Genomic DNA, 19,799 nt, shown 5'->3' with positions numbered 1-19,799 from the left:
CCGCACTCCGGGAGGATTGAGTTGCAGTTTGGGTGCTGTTGGTGTTTCGCGGCTCAGCACATTCCCCCTCTCCCTCTAGTCGCCCCGATATTAATAGCCCTGTTTCGGCCCATCCAGCTGGCTTGGAGCCCCTCCCCATGCTCTAGTGTCTCCCTTCATCACCCCAGAAAACATTCAAAACAGCTCGGCGCCTCGGTGTTTCTGACTGTGAAATGGGAATAGTGCTCCCTGTTTCCCACCAGCGCGACGCAGGAAAAGGGTCATGAGGCCCAAAAGGTAGCTTCTAGAGCAGTGTGCAGCCACTATTATCGTCATCTTCGTTGTACATGTGAGGAAACAGACTCAGAGAGGCCCCGTGGCTTTCGCAAGAGTCACACAGCGCCCAAGCTGCGGAGCCGGAACGCGAACCCCGGATCTCCGTCACGGGGTACATCCCAGTGCCCCCAAATTCTGCAATCTCCTAGCCTCAGGACAACCTGCTGCCTGGTCCCGACCCGAGTGGCCTCGCCCCCATCCGGCCCCTCCCTTCTCTCCCATATTTAGCAGGAATCCGATCCGGGGCTGGGCCGGGTGCTACTTAACGCGGCCCCCGTGTTCTGGAGCGCGCCGAACGGAGCGGAGCCAGGAGCCCGAGCGAGATGATGATGGTTATGCAGCCCGAGGGTCTGGGGACCGGGGAGGGGCCCTTCGCGGGCGGCGGCGGCAGGGGCGGCGAGTACATGGAACAGGAGGAGGACTGGGACCGCGACCTGCTGCTGGACCCGGCCTGGGAGAAGCAGCAGCGGAAAGTGAGTGCTAGCCCATTTCCTGATGGCAAAACTGAGGCCTAAGAAGCCAGACGGTTTGTCCTTGGCATCTCAGCAGATCAGGGGCAGAGCCTGTCTTAACCCTCAGTGCCACTTCCTCGCCCAGGCTCTGACCATCAGTCCTCTGCTGTCCCCCAGGGCCCGAAGAGAGGGCTGGAGACCCTCACGAGGGGTTTAGGAGGACAAGAAGAGTTTCAGGGGTCCCCACCCCACAGGGTTCATTCCTCTGGGCCCACTGCTCCACTTCTGCTAAGGAATATGGTTTGGGCAAAGCCCGGGAGATCCAAGTTCAGGGTGTGGGTGGGGTTGGGAAGAATGATCTTTGTCTCCACAACCCCACTCTCTAGTGAAATATTCCCAGACCCCACCTGCGGACTTGCAGCCAGGCAGCTAGAGGACTTGGGAGTGTGGGGAAGGGGTAACCGTCGCAGACCCCTTCCCCACCCTCTCTATGTTCTCTCCAGCATGGTGTCCGTGGTCACTCTATCCCAACTGTTAAATGAGGAAACTGGGGCTGAGATAGGAGCCAAATCATATGCTGTCAGAAAACAGAACGCCCCGCAACCTGAGGGTTTTTGCCCGTTGCTTGCCCCACCCCCATTCTTTCCCAAGATACCCCTCCTTACCCCAGGGGCCCTAAATCTGCTGAAAAGGCCACAAGGTCAGGGAGGAGGGGAGCCCTGGGTTCCCTTTCAGGTAGGTAACCTGACTCTCTGGCCAGATAGACACTTCGTGCTGAGGCAGCACCTTGGAGAGCTGAGAGGGGCACATGGGCAGCTGCTGCCCAGGCCCAGCCTTGTAAGGCACTCGGGCCTCCCCTCCCCGATCTATTTTCACTCGCAGACTTTCCCAAGTGGAGGGGGCAGGACACCTGGGGACCCAAAAGAGAAAATGATCCAGGCTGGAGTGAGGAAACTTTGGGGAGTGTGGCAGGACAGCGGTAGGAGTGTACCACGAGGTCATTAGACCCTGCTCAGCACTTGCCAACAGTGTATGAGTCCAGGAAAGGGCAGGGGAACAGGGGTGTTTGGTGGAATTTGCAGGATCTGAGAATCCCAGAATTTAGAATCAGAGCATTTCCTCTGGGTTAGTTGATAGGAGATGACCCCAGGGGCTGGGAGGCTCAGCTGACTCGGCTAGGGTGCCCGGGGTGACACGCCTCCCCCCAGGCTCCTTCTGCACCTGTCTCCAAGCAGGGCTGTGGTCCTTGGGTCCAGCAATCTCCCAGTGATGTCATCCCTGCCCCTGGCTCCAGCTGCCATCTGCTCTGCAACAACTCCTATCCCCCCCACCCACCCACCCAGGCCTCTCCCAGATCCAGGTCCACATGCCCCTCATAAGATACAGGCTAGTCTGTAACTTGCTTTCATCACTTAAAATATCAGGAGCATCCTTCCAACCCAACTTACAGCCACCCACCTCACTGACTCATTCAATGATTGCACAGAGTAGACGCTCTGTAAATTCATCAGCACCCCCTGGAGCTGGACATTCCGGTTGTTTCTCATCTAACATTGTTTATTACAATGTAATGAACATCTCTGTGCTCAGCTTTGGTCCCACCCCCATGCCTACTTCTCCTCCATGTCTTGAAGCCCTCCTGCCTCCCCCACCTGATAACCGAGTCCTCTTCATTCAACCTCATTGCAAACATTCATTCATTGTTTCTTAGGGAGGTCCTAGTATGTGCCAGCCACTGTTTTAGGTGCCAGCAATTCAGCAGGGGACAAAATTAAAGACACCGCCTCAGGGAGCTTATATTCTAGCAAGGACAAATGTTTTCATCTCATCCACTTGATCCTGCCCTGTCCCACTCACTGACACCTTTCCTCCCTCACCCTGGTCTCAGTCGGCACCTCCTCACTTCTCCCTTCTGCTCTGTGAAGCCATTTGTCTCCCCTCTGCAACCAGAATGAGCTTTCTAAAACGCAGTGCTGCCCCTCCCTGTCCTGTGCCTGAAAGCTTCCCTTGTTGCCCTCAAGATCAAGTTCAGACTCCCTGGCTTAGCACTCAAGATCGTGCGTGACCTGGCCTCTGCCGCCCCTCCGGCCTGCCTCTCACCACGTATACCCCAACACCCCCAGAGCAGTGCCCAGATAGCTGTAGCTCCGCAAACCTAGTAACTGTTTCTCATCGCCAAGCACTTGCCCGTGTGGCTGCCCCTGCCTGGAATGCCCTTGCCTGCCCTTCCCTGCCTGAGTAACTCCCGCTCTTCCATCACAGTTCTGATCAATTATTAACCTTCCCCAAGAGGTCCCCCACTTGATATGAAGAACTCCTCCCCTAGTCTCCCCAATACTAGTCTCTCCCAGCACTTCTCAGACCAACAGGACTCTTTGACTGACTGTGAGTTCCTTTAGGGCAAGGAGCAAATCTCATTAAAAGTCATGTTTGTCAAATGAAAAATGCCCCTTCCTCCACCACGGAGGCCTCACCCAGTCCTGCCTTTCCTCCTGCCCTATCTCGACCCAGCACCCACTTACACAGCGGAGGGAAAGAATTCCAAATGATTTCCAGGGCCACCTCCCTGGAGTATCTGCTTTGCGGTGGCGGCGGGATGCTCTCAATTCCAGAATCCTGCAAGGTCAGGGGAAGAAGGACCTGAGACATCACTGAGTCTGAACCCTTAATTGTGCAAATGGAGAGACTGAGCCCAAGAGAGGTCAAGGGGCACATCCCAGGTCACAGAGAGTGAGTAGCTCAGCTGGGATTGGAGCCCAAGTATGGATTCCACCAAGGACTGCTGATGGCAGAACCCAGGGCCTCGAGGCTTGGTAGGTTGGTAGAAACTTGTGCACTAGGTCACTGCCATCCCCCAAAGACACGCAGCCATATACCACCCCTCCCATCTCAGACAGAGGCTGAGGCGGAAGCACGCTCTGGCCGGCGAGGGAGGGCAGTCTCCTCCAGGAACTAGGTCAGGCTGGGCCTGAGTGTCCAGCTGATCCTCTACAGCCTGCAGAAAGCTCTTGCAGCCTCAGGGTCTGCTTGAAGGCCAGTTCACAGCAGCCTTAAGGGATCGGTGAGCCTGAGATAATAAAAACACGGGTGCACAGTCCCTCAGAGCCATCTGTCCTTCAACACAGAATTTTTCAGATTTGAGGCAGTATCACCTGCACTGACTCTTGTGCCTCAGAGAGCCCCACACTTTGGAGTGTCTGCTTTACAGGTTTCTAATTCCCCCTTCAGTGCTTGTTGTGCCGGCAGTGAGGCACCCCAAGTCCAAACTGGGACCTGAATGGGCCCCAGACCCCATTTCTCCTTTTCCAGGAGAATTAAATCTCAGAGAGGGAAAGGGGCTGGCCCCAGATGCACAGCAAGTCAGTGGCTGAGCCGGTACTTGAATCCAGGGCCTTGGGCTCTGAGATCTGCCCTGACAGAGGAGCCAGGGCGCTGTCCTCAGCACTAGGGTCTGAGCACTGTCCTCTGCCCTCAGACCTTCACTGCCTGGTGCAACTCGCACCTGCGCAAGGCTGGCACCCAGATCGAGAACATCGAGGAGGATTTCCGCAATGGCCTCAAACTCATGTTGCTCCTGGAGGTCATTTCAGGTGAGGGGTGCAAATCAGTGCACGGGGACCCCAGGACACAGGGGAAAACCCAGAGAGCTGGGGGAGTAGTGGCATCAGAGTGCTGGAGGGGGATTGCTGAGGGAGGGGGAAGTTTGAGGACCATGTCTTCAGCTTCCTCTCATGACCTTTGACCCTTGACCTCTCCCCTCACACCCAGGAGAGAGGCTGCCCAGGCCAGACAAAGGCAAGATGCGCTTCCACAAGATCGCCAATGTCAACAAGGCCCTGGACTTCATTGCCAGCAAGGGGGTGAAGCTGGTGTCCATCGGTGCCGAAGGTGAGGCGGTGGCAGGAGGAGGCCTGGGCAGGGGCCGGGGGTGCGGTCCCTCATCTCAACAATGGGGATAACCGTCCGTGCCTCGCAGGAGGGACTGTCCGGAGCGAAGGTACCCAAAGTGCCAGCTCAGGACCTGGCGCCCAGTAGGTGTTCAATGAATCATTTTGAAGGAAAATGATTGCGCACCTACCTACTAGGGGCCGGCCCTGGGATGGGGACAAGGGCCAGAGGGCGGAGCAGGGGGAGGGCAGCCAAGGCCTCAAGTGCCAGGCGGAGTGTGTCTCCACCCCCCCACCCTGCAGAGATTGTCGACGGGAACCTGAAGATGACCCTGGGCATGATCTGGACCATCATCCTTCGCTTCGCCATCCAGGACATCTCCGTGGAAGGTGAGCGGCAAGGAGGCAGGTAGGGTGAGAGGGCTGGCCCAAAGCTCTCCCCAACCAACACTCACCCCCGTCCCCGCCCAGAAACCTCGGCCAAGGAGGGCTTGCTCCTGTGGTGTCAGCGGAAGACAGCGCCATACCGCAACGTCAATGTGCAGAACTTCCACACCAGGTCCGTCTGCCCATCAGCGTGTGGGGCCTTAGCCGGGCTCTGGGCCCTGGCATAAGCCACAGGGCAGGAGAGGTCACAGCCAACTTCCTGCAACAGTGTCTGAAAATAGGAGGACTCGGTCAATGTTGAATCGAATCCAGGAGGGCAAGGGGGAAATTCCTGGAGGAGGGAGCACAGGAGACATCGCGGGAAGGGTGTTCCAGCCAGAGGGAACCTTGTGAGCAAAGACCTGGAGACCAAAAACACCTAGAAATTGGTGTAGCTTAAGCACAAGGATGTGAAGGAACCATGATGAGCTTGGAGGAAACGGTCCCAGGTTGGCAATCAAGGGCCTTAAATGCCAAGTCAAGGAGTTTGGACTTTACTCCATTTTACAGATGAGGCCGCTCTGATAGGGGTGCTCCTGGGACGAGGGTAGGACAGGGCTGCAGCTTGAACCCAGGCCTGACGCCCACACCCCCCTTCTCTCTGTGCAGCTGGAAGGATGGCCTGGCCCTCTGTGCTCTCATCCACCGGCACCGCCCCGACCTCATTGACTACGCCAAACTGCGCAAGGTAGGCCTCCGCCACCCGCAGCCCCGACTCCCCAGTCTCTGCCCTCAGCTGACCTTTCACCTCTCCCCCCCCACCCCGCACACCATCTAGGATGACCCCATCGGCAACCTGAACACTGCCTTCGAGGTGGCAGAGAAGTACCTGGACATCCCCAAGATGTTGGATGCAGAAGGTGAGAGTAAGCCTCGCCTGGGCGATGACTCCCCTTACGCACCAGTCGGCACGGTCCTACCTCCACACCTTTGTCCCTGCTCCTCCCTCATCCTGCAATGCTCTGCCCCTCACCCTGCTCCCTGGGCAGAATCCTCCCTGCCAACAGGCCCCCTTCTCCAGGAGCCCGTGTCCGGTCCCCATCCCTCTCCACCCAGTGGAACCAGGCTCTGCCGCCTCTGCCTTATGTAATGGCTCCATCTTCTACCCCATATCCCAGTAACCTGGGTCACCTGGCGGCATGACGGTCACCCATCCTGGGAGCTGCTCTCCGGTGGGTCCTGCCTCTTGTCCCTGGGCCCGTAAAGGCGTTAGTCAGTTGAACCAGCAAACATTTTCTTTGCACCTACTGTGCCTGGTACCCTGGATGTGAACTTAGGAGAAAGACAGACAGGCAGACAGACCAAGGTATGGGATGTTTAGAGACACCAGGCAGTGCGGACTGGCGCCTCATCAGGGCTACAGTGTCTGCTCACTCACCCACACCCTCATGCTCTCCTCACCCCATAGCGGGGGAGGTTGCTAGGCCCTGGGGTGATCCGAGAGGACTCCAGGGAAGAGCTGGGTTTGGAGCACCTGGCAGCTGGTGGCCATGACCAGATGTCTGTGCACCCTACCGTCCCGAGGGAACTCTCTGCCTGGGTGGGGACAGGAGCCCACTCCCCACCCCTGGCTTCGGCCAGTCAACACCTCGCTGCCATCCCGCAGACATCGTGAACACCCCAAAGCCCGATGAGAAGGCCGTCATGACCTACGTTTCCTGCTTCTACCACGCCTTCGCGGGGGCGGAGCAGGTAGGGGCTCAGCTGCTGCTGTCTGGGCTGGGCGTGTGGGCCCAGGGGCCCAAGCTTGGCGGCATCTCCACGTTTGGAGGTGCCAGGCCCCATGTGGGTGGGAGTGCCACTGTCCCAGCCGCACATACTCGATCCTTGGGGGAGCTCAGGCGCAGAGGCTTCTGGCCTGGGAGCCCATCCTTACCCTACAAGATGTGCCCCCTCATCCTCTCCTCCGTTGCATGGGCCCAGGTTTGAAGGGTTTACAGAGGGAGGCTGGGTCGGGGGTGTCTGTGGCAGCTTGCTCTAACGCCAGCCCTTCCGCCCACTCCCACCACAGGCAGAGACAGCCGCCAACAGGATCTGCAAGGTGCTGGCCGTGAACCAGGAGAACGAGAAGCTGATGGAGGAGTACGAGAAGCTGGCCAGTGAGGTGAGGCTGGGGCTGAGAGGACCTCCCCCTCTCCCCTACCTGTGCTCTCCCAACCCAGCTGAGCCCTGGACTGGACCTGCAGAGCCTACCTCTCCTCAGAGTAGCCGTGGCCTCTCCCAGCCTCCTCCTGCCATCTCTACCCACCCCCGGCCCCCTTCCGCCCACCCAGGCTCCTGTCATCCACTCATCATCCATCCAGTTACTCGTTCATTTCTCCATTCACTCATCTTTAGGCAGTCTCCTGGCCCTTTGTGCTTTGCCGACCTACACTGGTCCCTGGACTCAGAAGTTAACCGTCCTGCCCCTGCCCTGACGAGCGGGGACCCCCACTCTGCTTGAGGCCCGGCCTTCAGGCCACAGCTTGGGTGTGGGTGGAGAGGGGTGGGTGAGGTGAGCAGGCCCACTCAGCGCTCTCTGCTCTGCCCCTGCCTGGCCCCGCAGCTGCTGGAATGGATCCGCCGCACCGTGCCGTGGCTGGAGAACCGCACGGGCGAGCCCAGCAAGAACACCATGCAGCGCAAGCTGGAGGACTTCCGGGACTACCGGCGCCTGCACAAGCCGCCCCGCGTGCAGGAGAAGTGCCAGCTGGAGATCAACTTCAACACATTGCAAACCAAGCTGCGGCTGAGCCACCGGCCCGCCTTCATGCCATCTGAGGGCAAGCTGGTCTCGGTGAGCCAGGCCAGGGGAGGTGGTGACCCCGGCCCTGCCCACATCCTCCGGGTGACCTTGGACTCTCTGTCCCCGTCTGTATAACGGGTGAACTGTGATGGCGGGCACCTCTGCCTGCCCCATAGGACATAGCCAACGCATGGCGGGGGCTGGAGCAAGCGGAGAAGGGCTATGAGGACTGGCTGCTCTCGGAGATCCGGCGCCTGGAGCGGCTGCAGCACCTGGCAGAGAAGTTCCAGCAGAAGGCCTCCCTGCACGAAGCCTGGACCCGGGGTAGGTACCTCTGGGGCCTGATTCTGTCCTGGTGTTCTGCAAGGAAGCTGGAGATCTGTTTTCTAGTCCCACCCTGACTTGCTGTGCAGTCAAGTCACTGCCCCTTTTGGGGCCACAGTTTCTTTATCTGTAAACTCAGGCCCCTAACTTTCTCCTGGCTCTGGTCTTCTGTAGGTCTGCTCTGATTAATTTGTCATTAAGCACTTTATTTGTGTATGTGGCAGGTGTCCAAAGGTGAGTCCCTCCACTAACATCACTTACATTATACCCAAAGTATACTGATGCCAAAATATTGCATGAATCAAATATATCACTGGGTGCAAACATTCGCTCTGTATTCTATCAAGGATTTTAATCCTATAACTGAATGAGTCCTGCTGAAAAAAATAATGAACGCTAATAATGGATTATGGACATATTGGATAGCAATGGTTTGACAGAATAATTCCTTAAATATACGGCCATTTATGTGATCCTGACAGGTCTTTGAACTTCTAAACCTCAGTTACCTTCTCTGCAAAATGCAGAGGCACTCAATAAATGGTTGCTGCTGCAATTACTGTGACTGTGGTCTTATCTGCATAATTATGGTAACTGTCATTCTCAAAGCACTTTTACATTCATTATTCATTCATCTAACAAATATTCATAGAGGGTCTACCAAGTGCCGGGCACTGGGTAAGCAAAGGAAAATGGATCAAGGGCTCACTGGGTTCACAGAGTCATTGGAAAGCACTTTGCGATCGAATAATACCAAAAGTGTACCAAGGGCCACCCCAAATCGTGCAGGGTCAAGGGACCCTGACATCACTCACAGGCCATGCCCTGGAACAGGAGCTTCACTTAACTTTATCATACTAGTGTCTCAGAGCAAACCCCGAGGGTAGGCTGGGCAGGTGTGATCACCTACATTTCACAGATGAGGACCCTCCATGGTCACACAGCCCGGCTTGGACCCCCTGCTCCTGTCGCAGCTGCTGCTTGGTGACCTGAGGCGGGCCTCTCTCCGAGCAGGGAAGGAGGAGATGCTGAGCCAGCGGGACTATGAGTCGGCTTCGCTGCAGGAGGTGCGGGCGCTGCTGCGGCGCCACGAGGCCTTTGAGAGCGACCTGGCGGCGCACCAGGACCGCGTGGAGCACGTCGCTGCGCTGGCCCAGGAGCTCAAGTAGGCGTGGATTGCTGCGGGGCAGCCCGGGGTGACCACGCCCCTACCTGGCCCCACCCCCTCTCCCCGCTCCCATAGCCCTCCAGACCTTTTGCTCTCCCTGGTTTGGTAACCCTGCCTTGGCACCCATGTCCTTCCCCGTCACCACTTAGTCTGCCCTCCTCCTGTAACCCTCTCCCCATCTCCGGAGCCCGCTCTGCTACCCACGTTCTTCCCACACTGGCGCTCGACCTGCCCCCCAACCTGGCGGCTCCCTTCAGCTTCAGGCAGGCCCAATCCTCACCAGCAGCCTGGGCCTTGTGCCACCTCTTGGAAACCGGACCCCGAAACTCCAGGCCCTGCCCCTCCACCCAAGCTCCTCCAGGGACTGGAGCTGAGGACTCCCTTCTCCCGGGAATGCGCTGGGAAGCCCCTGCGCTAGGAAAGCCCCGCTCTGCCCCCACCTCCCCTGGCTCCCTTATGCCTTCACCACCACTATGCCCAGGTTCCAGCCCCTGGAGGGCAGTCAGGAAGAAATCTGGGCTGGAGTCTGGCCCCAAAGTTGCCCCCCTTCCCGCCCCCAGTGAGCTAGACTACCATGAGGCGGCCTCGGTGAACAGCCGCTGCCAGGCCATCTGCGACCAGTGGGACAACCTGGGCACGTTGACCCAGAAGAGGCGGGATGCGCTAGAGGTGAGGCTGGGGGCCAGGGAGGTGGAGGCTGGACACTGGAGGAGGTGAGAGGGCCTGCTGGGCAGGCTGCTGACTGGCCATCCCTGTGGCCCTAGCGGATGGAGAAGCTCCTAGAGACCATCGACCAGCTGCAGCTGGAGTTTGCCAGGCGGGTAGCGCCCTTCAACAACTGGCTGGATGGCGCTGTGGAGGACTTGCAGGACGTGTGGCTGGTGCACTCGGTGGAGGAGACCCAGGTGGGCGCAGGGGTTCCAGGTGTGGGGCAGTTGGAGGGGATGACAGGGAAGCGGCCTGTTTCTGTCAGCCACCCCTTTGGGCTCCTGGGAAATGGGGGGCCAGAGAAAAACACCAGTTCCCGAGTGCTGGGAGACGGAAGGCCTGGGTTCTCCTGCCAGTGCTGCCCTGGCCCCACTGGATGGCCCGGAGCACGCTGCTGCCCTTTGTTGCTGCAGGAAGTGGGGGCGCTGGTTGATGCTTCCTGCCTGCCCTCCCCAGAGCCTGGTGACAGCACACGAGCAGTTCAAGGCGACATTGCCCGAGGCCGACCGAGAGAGGGGTGCCATCCTGGGCATCCAGGGTGAGATCCAGAAGATCTGCCAAACATATGGGCTGCGGCCCAGCTCTGCCAACCCCTACATCGCCCTCAGCCCGCAGGACATCAACACCAAGTGGGACACGGTCAGTGCCACCTGTGGCCTTTCCCTGCCTCCCCCCACTCAGATGCATTCTAACCACGCTGATCTGTAAAATGGCCATAACAGCAGCATTTTCCTGTGAGGTGTGATTTTTTCTTTCTTTTTTTTTGGCTGTGGTGGGTCTTCGTTGCTGCACGCGGGCTTTCTCTAGTTGCAGCGAGCAGGGGCTTCTCTTCGTTGTGGTGCATAGGCTTCTCATTGAGGCGGCTTCTCTTGTTGTGGAGCGCGGGCTCTAGGCACGCGGGCTTCAGTAGTTGTGGCTCGCGGGCTCTAGAGCGCAGGCTCAGTAGCTGTGGTGCACATGGGCTTAGTTGCTCCGCGGCATGTGTGATCTTCCCGGACCAGGGCTCGAACCCGTGTCCCTTGCATCAGCAGGCGGATTCTTAACCACTACGCCACCAGGGAAGCCCCTGGCAGGCCTGATTGAAGCAGACTTAGATCTGGTGTGTGGACATCCTTTATAAAACAATCTAAGTTCATTAAGAATGATGTCATGGGCCCCATTTTGCAGACGAGGAAACGAGCCTAGAGAGGCTGAGTGCTCAGAGCTTGGCCCCTACAGAGCCCTGAGGCCTTGGCTCAGAGCGGCGGGAGCAGTGTGAGGGGCTGGAGCCCATCTCCCACTCCCAGAGCTGCCCCGGCACAACCAGCCTCCCTCCCAGGTCCGAAAGCTGGTACCCAGCCGTGACCAGACGCTGCAGGAGGAGCTGACAAGGCAACAGGTGAACGAGAGGCTCCGGCGGCAGTTTGCAGCCCAGGCCAATGCTGTCGGGCCCTGGATCCAGGGGAAGGTGGAGGTAAGGCTGGGATCATGGAGCCAGCCCGGGAGAGTAGGACCAAGGCTGGGCCACCGGGAGCTGGGAGCCCTCATTCTGCCCGGCTCTCCCTGCAGGAAGTGGGGCGCCTGGCAGCGGGAATGGCCGGCTCTCTGGAGGAGCAGATGGCGGGGCTGCGGCAGCAGGAGCAGAACATCGTCAACTACAAGAGCAACATCGACCAGCTGGAGGGTGACCACCAGCTGCTGCAGGAGAACCTGGTGTTCGACAATAAGCACACCGTCTACAGCATGGAGGTGGGATCACACCCGCCAGGACAGAGCGGAGGCGGCACTGGCTGGGGAAGCCTGGGGCGGCCACAGCTGGACACAGCACATCTGCCCCAGGGGTTCCCCGGTTCAGCGTGGCCAGGTCCCCCAAAGTACTTGTGGGGATACTGAGACCCAGCGAGTGAAAGTGACCTGGCCAGTCACAGAGCAGTCTAAACCCAGGCCTGGATTGGCCATGGCTGGTTGATCAATACATAATACATAATAAATCATCAAACTTTAAGGCAGGAAGGGCCACTGGACGTCACTCTGTGGAACCTCCAGATGGGGACAGAGGCCCAGCAAGGGGGAGGACTTGCCCAGGGTCAATACAGTGAATTGGGGGTGGAGCCAGACCTAGTGGCCAGGCACTGGCCACCCACTGACCCAGCCTGTTTTCTGCTTTCCCAGCACATCCGTGTGGGCTGGGAGCAGCTGCTCACCTCCATTGCCCGCACCATCAACGAGGTGGAGAACCAGATACTGACCCGAGATGCCAAGGGCCTGAGCCAGGAGCAGCTCAACGAGTTCCGGGCATCCTTCAACCACTTTGACCGGGTCAGCAGGGGCTTAGCCCTGTGCGGTGGTGGACTTAGGGGCAGCGGGGGGGCGGGTGTTGGGGACTGAGCCTGACATCTGCTCCCTCACTACAGAAGCGGAATGGCATGATGGAGCCCGACGACTTCCGGGCCTGCCTCATCTCCATGGGCTACGACCTGGTGAGTGTCCCCCAGCCGCGTCCCAGCCGTCCCACCTGTGCCTGTGTCCCTCCCACCTCACACACGACCTCATTTCCTCCTCACCCACCCGCTGGGGCTGGGGAGAATTACCCCATTTCACACAGGGGCTACCAAAGGCTCAGAGAGGTAAATTAACTTGCCCAAAGACACTAGATTTGGACCTTGTTCTGTGTGACTCCAAAGCCTGAGCTTGCAACGTTTCTACATCACAGAAACAGCACTACAGAGGCCCAGGAAAAGGTCAGGACCGACGGGCAGCAGGAAGCACTGCCGCGGGCAGGAAGCAGAGCACAGCCTAGCAGAAAGGATTTCCCAGACCTAGAGCTAAGGCTGCAGCGGATGGTCTATGGAGAAAGGGGGCACCTTGTCACTGGAGCTGTCAGGCCAGGGGGACACTGGGAGCCCTCCTGGCTTAAGCACCCCCGGGCACGGTGCCCGGCCTCTAACCCTGCAGGGGGAAGTGGAGTTTGCTCGAATCATGACCATGGTGGACCCCAACACGGCCGGGGTCGTGACCTTCCAGGCCTTCATCGACTTCATGACCCGAGAGACAGCCGAGACCGACACGGCTGAGCAGGTTGTGGCCTCGTTCAAGATCCTGGCGGGAGACAAGGTGAGTCCCTGGTGGTGCAGGGGGCTGGCGGGCGGGGGCAGGGAACAGGACCTGTGGGCCCTCAATCCCTCTTCTTCCCCAGAACTACATCACACCTGAGGAACTGCGGCAGGAACTCCCAGCTGAGCAGGCCGAGTACTGCATCCGCCGCATGGCGCCCTACAAGGGGGCCGGGGCTCCAGCCGGAGCCCTGGACTATGTGGCCTTCTCCAGCGCCCTCTACGGGGAGAGTGACCTCTGACCTCGACCCCTGAGGTTCTCTATGCAAGTCCAGAGAGAGGATGCTTCCTCCGGCTGATCCCATCCATCCCTCGGAGCAAGGGCCCTAGAGAATGACCGGCCAAGTGTTTCTCAATAAAAAGCCATAGTGGGCCCCTCTCCATCTCCTTTTGCTTCCTGAAACAGAAGCTGGGCCCTCAGTCTTCTGGGCAGGACCAGTTGCCTGACCGTGACCCTCCTCCAGGGGTCCCCACCACCCCTCCTTGCCCTCAGGGTCCGACATTCACACCACACTGGGCTCTAGGACACCTCTTTATTGTGTTAGAAAAGGTTGGTTACAACAGTTTCTCTAGACATGGAAGGCAACACTGTCCCCAGATCCAGGGGGGACCAGAAAATTTATAGCATCAGAGGAAAGCCGGGGCAGGAAGCCTGAGCCTACAGAGGACAAAGCTGGCTTTAAGACCAGAATATTTTCTTCCCCCTGCTCCTTACCCGAGCCCAGGGTTCTTGCCCCAGCTTTGGCTGCCAAGACATCATCCTTCACCCCAAGATCCTCCTAGCTACCACAATTCAACAAAGGTGCAGTTGGGGAACTTCAGGGTGGGAGTAGGGGCTGTGCCCCTAGCCCAGTGGCCTTTGCTCACCCTGAGGTACCTGGTGCCCGTCCCTCAGCCAGCTGTGCCTCCTGGGGAGGGGCCTGGTCATGCAGGTCAGGCAGGGGAAGGGGCTGCTCTGGTCAGCACCAGGCCCGGAGCTGGTATGCCTCAGTCCACCACTGCTGAGCTGGCCATGATGTTCACACCACAGGCCCCGGAGCCACGGTGCAAGTAGTAGTAACCCTGGGAGACAGGGGGGGTTGGTGAGGGCACCGGGGCAGGATGGGGGCTGGAGGGCTGGGGCCAAGCGGGCGAGACTCACCTCCTCGCCCCAGTCAGTGCCCCAGCTGTTCTTGATGGCCCAGAAGGGAGTGGCAGAGCCTGAGGAGCAGTGCAGAGAGCAGGGAGTCAGGGCCTCAAGCACTTTGCACTCTTCAAACATCTGCTGTGGGCCTACTGTGTGACAGGTACTAGGAAAAGAGCAGAAAGCAAGACAGGCCCACCTACCACGCTCCTGGAGACCTGGTACGGCTCTGGGGTTTGGGGAGGACACCCCCCACCCGCCTCTAGCAGGGTATCCATTCATAACACCTCAACCTCCCAGCGCCTTGGCTTTCCCATTCATAGAGAGGATGGATGATCCTGCCTGGCCCATAGACCGAGGCAGAGTTTAGGACAAGGTTCCTTGGTGTTCCCCTGATGCCCCCTCCAGAGGTCCTGAGATGCTGTGGTCCAGCCTCTGCCTGTGACCTGGGGTGGATGGATGGGCAGAGCAGGGTCAGCGGAACTCACGGTTGCCGTAGCCCACGAGCAGCACGGCGTGGTCGATGAGCCAGGGGCTGCAGAGGGGCCGCAGTGGGTGGGAGATCCCATGGCGGTAGAACTGAGGGGGAGAAGACGAGTAGGGGGCCAGCTCTGAGAAGTGGGGGAAGAGTCAGCAAGAACCGGAGCAGCAGTGAGGCTGGGGTCCTACCTGCATGCCAAAGGCATTGATGGCAACGGAGATGGGGCCCTTCTTGGCCAGCCAGGCCGCCAGCTCTAAGACAGAGGAGGGGCAGTGTCAGGGGCACCCAGGCCCCAGCCCCACCTGGCCTGTCCTCACCCCCGCACCCCTCCCTCACTCACTTTGCTCATTCTGGCTCAGCTCCACTGAGTCATTGATGTAGACCTTGGCCTTGTCTGCAGAGAAGCTGCAGGCCTGCAAGTGGCCGTGGTAGCTGTAGTCGTCCTCTGTCTCCAGCCCTCCTGGGGAATGGCGGGGGCAGACTGGGCGTTAGAGAAAACGTGGGCCCCAGTTCATAACACTCATCTGCTCCCAGCCAGGCGCTGTGCTAAGCCCCTCCTCCACAAGGCCTCATGTGCTCTATCCACCCCCAGCTATAGGCCATCCTCTCTGATGGAGGCCTCATTCTAGAGGTGACACAACTGAGGCCCAGAGGGATGGGGGGGCCCCCAGTGAGAAATGTGGCAGAGATGGAATCCAGCTCCCAGCTTCTGACTCCTCACTCATCCCAGCGTTCCTGGGACTCCTGACCTTGGCTTGCTTGTCCGGCCCTGACAGTTTGCTCCCAATCTGGCCCAGACCCCTGCCAGACTCCCTCACCAATCTTGGTACAGCCACCTCAATCCCTCAGCCCTTATTTTCCTGCCACTGCGACCCACTGCTCAACTGAATTGCCAATTTAGGACAATGCCTCCCTCTCAGGGCTGAGGTGTGCTGCTCCCTGGTTTAGCAGCATTATAGAAATACAGACCGCCAAGCAATACCGAGAATACTGAAAATACCGAGACCCCCTGCTGTGCACCAGGAACTTTACATGTATTTCCTCACTTGACACTTAAGACGATCCTACAAAGTGGGCATGAGGAGCCCCATTTCCCAGGTGAGACAACTGAGGCTCTGAAAGAGCTGACCTGCCCAAGGTCTTCAGCCGGTAAGGGTCAGCAATAAGACTCGAACCCAGTTCAGGTGACTGCCACGCTCATGTCTCTCCCCTCCCAAAGTGACTTCCTGTGGAGGGAGCTGGGGCTCCTGCTGCCCCTCCTGAAGCCCATGAATGCATACCCAGAGTCCTTATGGCTGAGTAGGCGTTGGAGGGCAAGCCACCCAGGCAGGCCTTGTCCACCTTGTCACAGTCCAAGAGCTCTAGGAGACAGAAGCCTGGTCCCGAGGAGCCCTCCGGAGGGGCTGGGCTGGGGACAGGGTGGGCAGAGTGGGATGCTCACCCTGCTCAGAGAGGGAGAGCAGGGACCCCCGTTTTAGGAACCACTGGCCCTCCACGTTGCCTGTGACTGAGAAGGCCCAGCAGGAGCCGCACATGCCCTGCAAGAGACAGGGAGAGTCAGGGCTGGGTCCCTTCCAAACGCCAGTGCAGTCCTCATGTCCCACCCTCACTTCTTGGGGGTCCAACCTGGTCCTTGACTTTGGTGACAGCCCCCTTACTCCTCCAGTCCCACTCAGGTGGAGGAAGGTCAGGGATGGACTGGGCTAGGCGCATCCTCTTGCCAGGCTCCTCTTTTAGGAGGGGATTCAGGTAGATGGTGCGGAACTCCTCCTCTGTGGGCAGGGGATGGGAAAAGAGTATTCTAAGCCAGTCCTGACCAGGGGCCTTGGGAGCAGGCCCTGTCTCTTCCAGGTACCATGACGGCTCTGACCCTACCTGTAAGGTCACTGAACTTGGTGACCCCATACCGAGCTGTGCCACGGTCCAGGGCCTGGATCTTCTGCGCTCGCACCATGTTATTGGCAAAGACGGACATGCGCCACCTGGCTTCTGAGGAACGAGTAGAAGAGAGGCTTGGGCCCCAGGCAGATCATAAAAGGAGAGGTGCTTGGGGATAAGAGGCAGAGGTTTCCCCGGGGAATGGTAAGCTCTGGATCAGGCCTGAAGCTTATTTCAAGAAGGGCAGAACCCTGGGGTGGGTGAGGGTAGGGGGCCAGACCTGCAAGTGACAATGGGGCCAAACCGGGGTGATGACTTCCCAGGTATGAAGGCAGAACCGAAATGGGCTCCAGAGGACATCCTGACACAGGAGGTTGTGGGAAAAGGCCACCATGCCAGGGGTCCTCCAGCAGAGAAAATCTGGCCTTTGCCCCATCCCACTCTACCCAGGATGATGGAGACCTATGGTTTCTGACTAGGAAAATCAGATGGGAGAAGGGGCCAGGTACCTGAGATGGCTGCCAAGTCCTGGGAGGCTGAGCAAGAAGTTGGGGATTTAGGGGCCCTTGAAAGGATGCACTGCCCCTTGTGCCCTTCCCCTCTCCCACACCAAGGTGCCAAGTTGGGGGGAAGGTCCTGATCCGATCGGGACAGGTACAGCCAAGGCTAGGTCCTCACCCTCCGTCGTTTCATATGTCCGGTTATAGGTGGTGACAAAGTCCTTGAAGATTGAAACCATCTTCACAGAAAAGTCCTGGAAAGGCAGAGGGGTCTTTACAAGGCGTCCTTCTCAGAATGAGCCGGGAGCCCCAGGCCAGGGTGAGGGGAAGAGAGGGAATATAAGGCAGCAGCCAGTTCCCCAGACAAACAGGCTCCTCACCTGGGGCAGGGGATCCTTGTTCAACAGTGGAAGGAATGAACTGAAAGTCTCATTTTTGTCATCTGGAGGAGAGAGTTGGAACAGAGAAGAATCAGGACTGACCCCTGAGGGAAGTCTGACCTGAGCTATCCCAGCATCCCTGGGCTATCCCAGCACCTGTAATCTTGGTATCCACTGGGCCACAGTCCTGCCTCAGCAGCATGTGTTTCCCCAGCTCATCCAGGACTTCAAAGCTGCAAAGCTGGAGGAAGAGGAGGAAGACCGTTGGGGGGCTGGGACAGGAGCAAGGCCTTGGCAAGATGGAGCCGGAGGGTCCCCAAGTGAGGATCACCTCCAAGGCAACCATCCCCATAGGGGAGAGCGAGGCACAGTACGGGAGTAAGCACCCAGACACCCTCCCTTTTACAGCTTCTTGGTCTCTGGCCTTCCAGGCCTGGGGAGTAACTCACGGTGGGGTAGCTGCGGCCTCAGATCCCTCCCTCTGGACTTGACCGATCATCCCAACTACTGCCAGACTCAGTCTGGGGGCAGGGTATCGCAGGAACCCCATCACTCACCAGGGTTTTCTTGGACACACGGAGCTGGCACACCGTGGGGTCGTTGCAAGGCGGCTCCACCAGGGTCGCCTTCAGGGAGTACAGCGACCCCCGGCCCGCCTGGATGGGGGGTGGAGGGGGGCGCCGTGAGGCGGGCACAGCCACTCCCTCCTCAGTCCGGCCTTCGTGGGGCTCACAGCCCCACCGTGCCGTTCCCCTTCCCAATCCGTAGAGGTCCAACGCCCCCATCCCAAATCAGGCGTACAACGCCCCCGCCCCAAGTCTACCCCAAAGCTCCCAGCCCTCGGACGAGAGTCCCGCTCACCCCGCACCGGGCCCCCACCCACCGCCGCCGCCGCCGCCCCCAGCGCGTCCTCACCCGGCGGACGCGACCGCGCACGACCCTCAGCGCGGCCCGCGTCCTGGCAGCCCGGCCGCGGTTGTACATCTCTAGGGCGAAGCGGGCGGGCTCCAGCAGCTCCGGGGACTCCAGCTCCCAGGCCTGCGCGCCGGCCGCTCGGGGCTCGTTGGGGGCCGGAGCGGCGCCCGGGAGCAGCCCCAAAAGCAACAGCAGCTGCAGCCAGGGCGCCATGGCGAGGGCGAAGCCGGCGTCCCGTCCTCAGGCTCTGACAGACGCGCGACCCAACCGACCGGGCTGAGCAGCCCGCAGTCGGGGAGGTCGGGGGGGTGGGGTGGGTTGGGGGAGCCCTGAGGGTCCCTCCCTCCGTCCCTCCCTCAGCTCCAGGGCGGCGGGGTGCCGGCCAATGGGCGCCGGTTGGGCGCGCCTGCGCGCTCGCTTATTCACGTGAGGCTCATGGGTCGCGCTGGCTGTGCAGGCATCCTGGCGCTAGTCCCGCGCTGATAACGCATCCTTGCACCAGCCGGGTCTGAGGAGGGGTGGCCCCAGCCGCAGCCTTGAAGTAATCTTCTTACGTCTTGGAGCTGCTGTTTGTGTAGCAGGAAGAGCCAGTTCTGACTCCCTGTTGGATCTGTTTCTTTTACTTTAACCTTTGCTTTTCGTTGCTTTTGTTATTATAATCACTGTCTATAGCTGTGAGCATCCTGCCACAGGGAACCCTGCCCCTCTGCCTGTTAAACTAAAGTGCCTTTGTTCAGCTCACAGAGAGACATTCTGACCTTGTCCATCTGTGAGTGGCTGCACAAAAGAAGAGATTAACACATCCCCTCCTATTTTGCAAGATAAATGGTATTTTTACTTTACTTCCTCACCTCCTCCCCGTCTCTGTTCTATAAAAGAAACTGGCATCCAGACCCCGATAAGATGTTTTTTGGGGGACCCTAGTCCACCATCTTCTCAGTCTGACGGCTTTGTGAATAAAGTCGTATTCCTTGCCTCAACACCTCGTCTCCCGATTTATTGGCCTGTCGTGCGGCGAGCAGGGCGAGCTTGGACTTGGTAACGTTTGGGGAGGAGAAAGGATGCCGGCCTGAGAATAAAAATAACTAGCATTTATTGCATGCTTATTATACATGTTATATGCCATCTCCCTTTAATCTTTGTAGCAATCCTGTGAAGTAGATGTTATTATCCCCGACTTATAATTGAGAAAATACAGGTTTAGGGAGATTAAGTGGCTTGCCAAACAGCTGCTAAGTGAAAGAGCTGGACTTGAACCCAGAGAGTTGGCTTCAGAGCTTGAGTTCACAGCTCCACCAGCTCTTCGAAGCCCCTCTTCTCATCAGCAAAATGGCAGCTAAAATTCCCAGCACTGGTACTGCCTCAGGCAGTCATGGGGATCAAACACAAACATGCAAACAGCGCACAGGGTTGGGACCGTTCTTT

The 19,799-nt window shown here is 58.7% G+C and overlaps 2 protein-coding genes across 2 annotated transcripts; one reads left to right on the top strand and one right to left on the bottom strand.

Annotated features, from left to right (window-relative positions):
• The first annotated feature begins 588 nt into the window (after nucleotides 1-588).
• On the top strand, nucleotides 589-13,476 carry ACTN3 (actinin alpha 3). Its single transcript, XM_067748214.1, has 21 exons — nucleotides 589-788; nucleotides 4,243-4,357; nucleotides 4,536-4,655; nucleotides 4,958-5,044; nucleotides 5,126-5,213; nucleotides 5,690-5,768; nucleotides 5,859-5,940; nucleotides 6,687-6,772; nucleotides 7,092-7,184; nucleotides 7,626-7,856; nucleotides 7,982-8,129; nucleotides 9,144-9,294; nucleotides 9,858-9,966; nucleotides 10,062-10,202; nucleotides 10,462-10,644; nucleotides 11,324-11,458; nucleotides 11,554-11,733; nucleotides 12,157-12,303; nucleotides 12,399-12,464; nucleotides 12,940-13,098; nucleotides 13,181-13,476. The coding sequence occupies exons 1-21, from the start codon at nucleotides 639-641 to the stop codon at nucleotides 13,337-13,339; spliced, it is 2,709 nt and encodes a 902-aa protein (XP_067604315.1). The 5' UTR covers nucleotides 589-638; the 3' UTR covers nucleotides 13,340-13,476.
• Nucleotides 13,477-13,616: 140 nt separating this feature from the next.
• CTSF (cathepsin F) lies at nucleotides 13,617-18,741 on the bottom strand. The gene is given in 14 exon segments (XM_067748215.1): nucleotides 13,617-14,159; nucleotides 14,239-14,297; nucleotides 14,709-14,799; nucleotides 14,890-14,954; nucleotides 15,042-15,161; nucleotides 15,982-16,062; nucleotides 16,143-16,239; nucleotides 16,328-16,473; nucleotides 16,577-16,690; nucleotides 17,258-17,333; nucleotides 17,460-17,603; nucleotides 17,605-17,700; nucleotides 18,017-18,115; nucleotides 18,375-18,741. Coding segments are annotated over 14 exon segments (1,476 nt in total). The 5' UTR covers nucleotides 18,588-18,741; the 3' UTR covers nucleotides 13,617-14,084.
• Nucleotides 18,742-19,799: the final 1,058 nt, after the last annotated feature.

This window comes from Pseudorca crassidens, chromosome 9 (genome assembly GCF_039906515.1).
Source record: "Pseudorca crassidens isolate mPseCra1 chromosome 9, mPseCra1.hap1, whole genome shotgun sequence".
Lineage (NCBI taxonomy): Eukaryota > Metazoa > Chordata > Mammalia > Artiodactyla > Delphinidae > Pseudorca > Pseudorca crassidens.
This window is presented reverse-complemented; position numbering and strand designations above follow the sequence as displayed.